Source organism: Sinocyclocheilus rhinocerous, unplaced genomic scaffold, assembly GCF_001515625.1.
Source record: "Sinocyclocheilus rhinocerous isolate Xijiao unplaced genomic scaffold, SAMN03320098_v1.1 scaffold1294, whole genome shotgun sequence".
Classification (NCBI taxonomy): domain Eukaryota; kingdom Metazoa; phylum Chordata; class Actinopteri; order Cypriniformes; family Cyprinidae; genus Sinocyclocheilus; species Sinocyclocheilus rhinocerous.
In genome coordinates, this window is record NW_015656157.1 from 1,006,344 (window position 1) to 1,010,927 (window position 4,584).

At 36.1% G+C, this 4,584-nt stretch overlaps 1 protein-coding gene across 2 annotated transcripts in view; it reads right to left on the bottom strand.

Annotated features, from left to right (window-relative positions):
• The window catches only part of LOC107719565 (SH2 domain-containing adapter protein F-like), a 34,901-nt gene extending 30,671 nt beyond the window's left edge, over positions 1 to 4,230 (bottom strand). Inside the window, exons 1-3 of one of the 2 annotated variants that reach the window (XM_016527012.1) lie at positions 3,999 to 4,230; positions 3,339 to 3,391; positions 2,773 to 3,204 (exon numbers count right to left, since the gene is read on the bottom strand). In XM_016527012.1, the coding sequence (XP_016382498.1) occupies positions 2,773 to 3,111 (339 nt within the window). In that variant the 5' untranslated portion in view covers positions 3,112 to 3,204; positions 3,339 to 3,391; positions 3,999 to 4,230. The remainder of the gene's footprint in view (positions 1 to 2,772; positions 3,205 to 3,338; positions 3,392 to 3,998) is intronic. The other variant, XM_016527013.1, reaches the window with a different exon arrangement.
• Positions 4,231 to 4,584: the final 354 nt, after the last annotated feature.

Genomic DNA, 4,584 nt, shown 5'->3' on the forward strand with positions numbered 1-4,584 from the left:
AGCAAAGGGTCTGAATATTTAGGACCATGTGATATTTCAGTTTTTGTTTTTTAATAAATCTGCAAAAATGTCAACAATTCTGTGTTTTTCTGTCAATATGGGGTGCTGTGTGTACATTAATGAGGAAAAAAAATTAACAAATGATTTTAGCAAATGGCTGCAATATAACAAAGAGTGAAAAATTTAAGGGGGTCTGAATACTTTCCGTACCCACTGTACATATAACATATAAATATACACAGTACACACATATATTGTGTAAACACAAACTTTTATTTTGGATGCGATTAATCGATTTGACAGCCCTAATAAATATATGAACTGCATGTTTCAGAGCGAACCTTGGCACAAGGTCTTCTTTTGATGGTTTAACATAAAAAAAAAAAAAGAAGAAATCAAGCAAGCTCATAAATTAGTATTGTAATTTTAGTTTTACTGTAAAATAAAATTATTTTATTCATTTTCTTAATCATTTTTATATTTTATACATATTACAATAGCATTTTTTATTTATTTCTTTAATATTTGTAGTAATAATAAACAATATTAACACAAAAAATACTTTTATTATATTCCTTTAATACTCTTTTTAATACCCCAAATCGTGCAGCCCTTGTGTCTTCACATACTTTCAAATCATGTACATATAGCAACACCAGCTCATTCAGCGCGAGACACCGAAAACCAGCAGACTCGCAAAGACGTGCTACCTTCTCCCTTGAAGCAGAAGGTGGCAGTGGGGAAGTGTTGATGAGCATGTTAGGAGGTGTGTTTGTCTCTCATACCAGGCCCGGGAGGAAGCCCTCAATCAGCTGGCACTGGGACAATTACAAAGACGGCCATATGGTCTCTCAAACAAGGCCTTTAGCCAACGGCTCCATGCGGCACCATTCAGCCTGCAAACCATGGTGCGCAACAATCTCCCGATTTCCCACCAGGCAAATCGCCCAATTGTCTGGTTGATCTTTAACAAGAATAGAAGGACAATAAATCTGAAATGTTCATTAGGAACGCTATAAAAACTTAATTAGGATTACGGTGGAAATTAATGAAGGTTAACAGGGAATGATGTGTAACAGTGCTCGCAAGACAATGCACTTAAAGGGTCGCCATTAAATTGGGATTTAAATCGATGGCGTGGCATTGGCATGGCTGTTCTTCAAGCCCAACCAATCAGCTCGCTCATCACTGGTACTGATTACGATCAATGAGACTCCACTGAAGGCTGCTATCTGTCCGTGACCGTGTGTGTGAGTGCGGATTCCTCCGCTGTCTGCCAGTATTGAGTCTCTACTCAATGTCTGATCACAGGACGAACCTTTCTGGCTCTTGTGAGTATTCTCTATGGGACCACCCCAACCCCACCAGCCTAACTAAACTCCATGTATTATTCAAGAGATTTAGCTGTGGTGGATCAAGAGGTTTTGACACCTACGGTGCTCCGAGACACGAAATCTAATGCAGGGTTAACAGAGGGTTTACATGAAAGATTGTTTCACACTGCAAATCACTTGTTTGACTGTTTGTTTTATGTATTTCATCACCTGATGGCTTCAGGTATCACCAAAACTCGTCAGATCTATGACTACTTAACGTTTTAAAAAACACTAAGAGGTGTATATTAAGTTTTTTTTTTTTTTTCACAAATAGACAAAAAATGTATTTTCTAAGTTGTAAATAAAAGAGATTACTGGAGTACGTTTTACAAGAAAAAAAACGATATATATATATATATTTTTTCTTCCTTGTAAAATAATCTCCCATTGGTTGGTCAAACACACTTTGTTGGGAAGGTTACTTTGGAAATAACAAGCTACAGATTACAAAATTACAATTTAAAATGTAGTAAGTATTGTAACTATTTCAATTACTTTATTAAAGTAATGTAACTGATTACATTTTATTACTTTTCTAAATTTCCAACTAATGTTTTCAACAGTTAATCATTTTCAAACCCTTAAACCAGGCAGAGTTATTCTTACAGTAGAACTCAACACTGATTACTGTCAGACTTACTAAATCATTCATCGCTTGAATTAAGATTATAATAATTTAATTTTAAAGCACAGCCACCACAAAATCAGACTTTAGCACCTCTTTTTACTTTGAGTTATAATACAGATCTAAAATCATAACAAGAAATAGATTTTTTTTTAATAGCTATGATACTGTTTTTAAAATCAAATCTTTGCATAGCTATGACAGGAAACACTGGCATCTAACAATGACTTGGAAAAAAACAGTTACTGAAACTCCTGAAACATTGGTGTCTCATATTTTAGAGCAGTCTATGCACTTTGGAAAAGATATCAATTTAATATGTATGTGTGTGGAAATATTCAGATGTAACCTCTTTTGTAATCATTAACATTTTCATAAGTAACTAATTTAATTACATATTTTTTCTCAGTAACTGTAACAGATTACAGTTACATTTATTTTGTAATTAAATTGCGTAATGCCGTTACATGTAATTAGTTACTCCCCAACACCGCACACAAACACATAACCCCGCCTCCAGACTCACACCATTGGTTGTGCACATTGTTGTGTTGGGATGGTCGGTTGGTTTTACATAAAAAAACATTTTAAATAAACACTTTAAATTTGAACATTTTACACAATATTTAAGCAAAATTCACTCAATTTTTTGAAAACAGGAAAATGTACAATTTACTTTTTACGTTACTTGTTACTCGTAGACTTACATTAATCATCCAATGCAGATAAACATAGGCTTTTTACTAAAGTACTGTCATTTAAATAACTCACCGGATCTGTTGGTTCCTCTAAAGACACAGAGCTTAGAAGAATCTTGCTCCGTCCCAGGTCTTGCGAGTCCACCTTTATAAGGCGATGTTTTGGCGAAACAACCTTGATATCCAGACTTGAGGATTTTAGAGGAGAGCCGAAACCCATGTGGGACGTTTCAGTCGACCCATTGTCATTTCTAGCCCTGTTCTCAAAGTCTTCATATGGGTCTTCAAAGTCAAGGTTCTTCTGTGCACGATACGCCTTCAATATCTCACTCTCGCTGTAGTCTGGTTTTGGCGGTTGCGGGGGAACTCGTTTGCTCCCAAAACTTAAATAGTCCTTTAACCACTTTGCCATTCTATTCTGTTTGTGAATATCCAACAGTGAAGGACACAAAGACTCCAATGGTCCTCAAAGTGTCCAACGGTGACCTATAATGAGGTCAGGGATCTAGAATATGGATGAGATTAGTTGTTTATCCACAAGCTAAGCAGAATACCTTGGAAATAATGCACTGAATTCATGTTTCAGTTCAAAGGCACGAATGTGGTCCTCAAACAAGGTCGATCCCTGGATATACCGACCTGGATTTAGAGGTGGTCCATGGACGGCAATGATCTTGATGTTCTCAACACCTCTGCAACAGCAGAAATTAACATTCAGGTATAAGATATATGCATGTGACGGAAAGAAAAATTATTTATTCAGCTAATAATATACACATTGTTAAATCTGAGAAGTATTTTTCATATATACATATATGAACAGTCTTCTGATGAATATGATGTCCTACCACAGACCTGTCAGAAAATGATTAGAGATCAGCTGCTAGATAGATAGATAGATAGATGAGATTTTTACTTTGGTAGATAGTAAAACTGCTTGGAAGATGAGCAGTTGCAACAAGCGGTTTAAGAACAAAAGCAAACAAACTAGAGGATTCGCACGTGCTTCTGATACGCACAAAAAAACATTTCAATTCGACTATAAGAAGAAATTATTTCACAAAACCTGAACATTAACATTAAATTTCGATTAAGAACAACTGAAAACGAGTAACTCTATGAGATAACAGCTGAGAACTTCTCTTGTAAACTAAACGTGAACGCGCGTGAACAGTCGCACTTCCAAGTCAACGTTAAACATTTCACAGCTGACATGATGAACACTTCATCTAAAATATCACTGTAGATGATTTGAGATGAAATGAAAAGCTGATGATGAGACCAAGTTGTGATACTCACGTTTTTGAATTCAGCATTAAATTATCGTGGAACTCCAGACGCGGTACGAATGTTACAGTGTCGCACGAGGACAACAGCACACGCGCCGATAATCTGATGAAGAACTCGCTCACCGCTGGAGAACAGACGAGAAGAAGACGAGAAGAACATGAAGCTCGTCTAAACGCGTCTGGTTGTAAGTGAGCGAGAGGGAGAGAGACAGACTGAGCGAGAGAGCTGTAGCGTTTAAAGGGGAGGTCCTTACATCCAGCGGTGCTGTATTTTCGCTTTAGCCGATCATTATTAGAAGCTGTATGGCACAGATTTGAAAACATGTATGCTTATTGTAGGTGTATTATGTTGCCATAGTTTAAGATTGATTACTGTTAACAGCATTAAATAAATAAACAAATAAAAATACACATTTTTCCACTCCAGTGAATATTTCTCAGAGTTGGTTAATTTTTGAAACTCAGTTTGTTTGGTCTTTACTACAGAAAAAAACACACACACACAGATGGTCACACTAATGGGGTAAGTTGTCAAAGTGGCAATTAAACAGACTCTTATAGCATAATTTAATGACATTTTATGAAAATAAACTAAA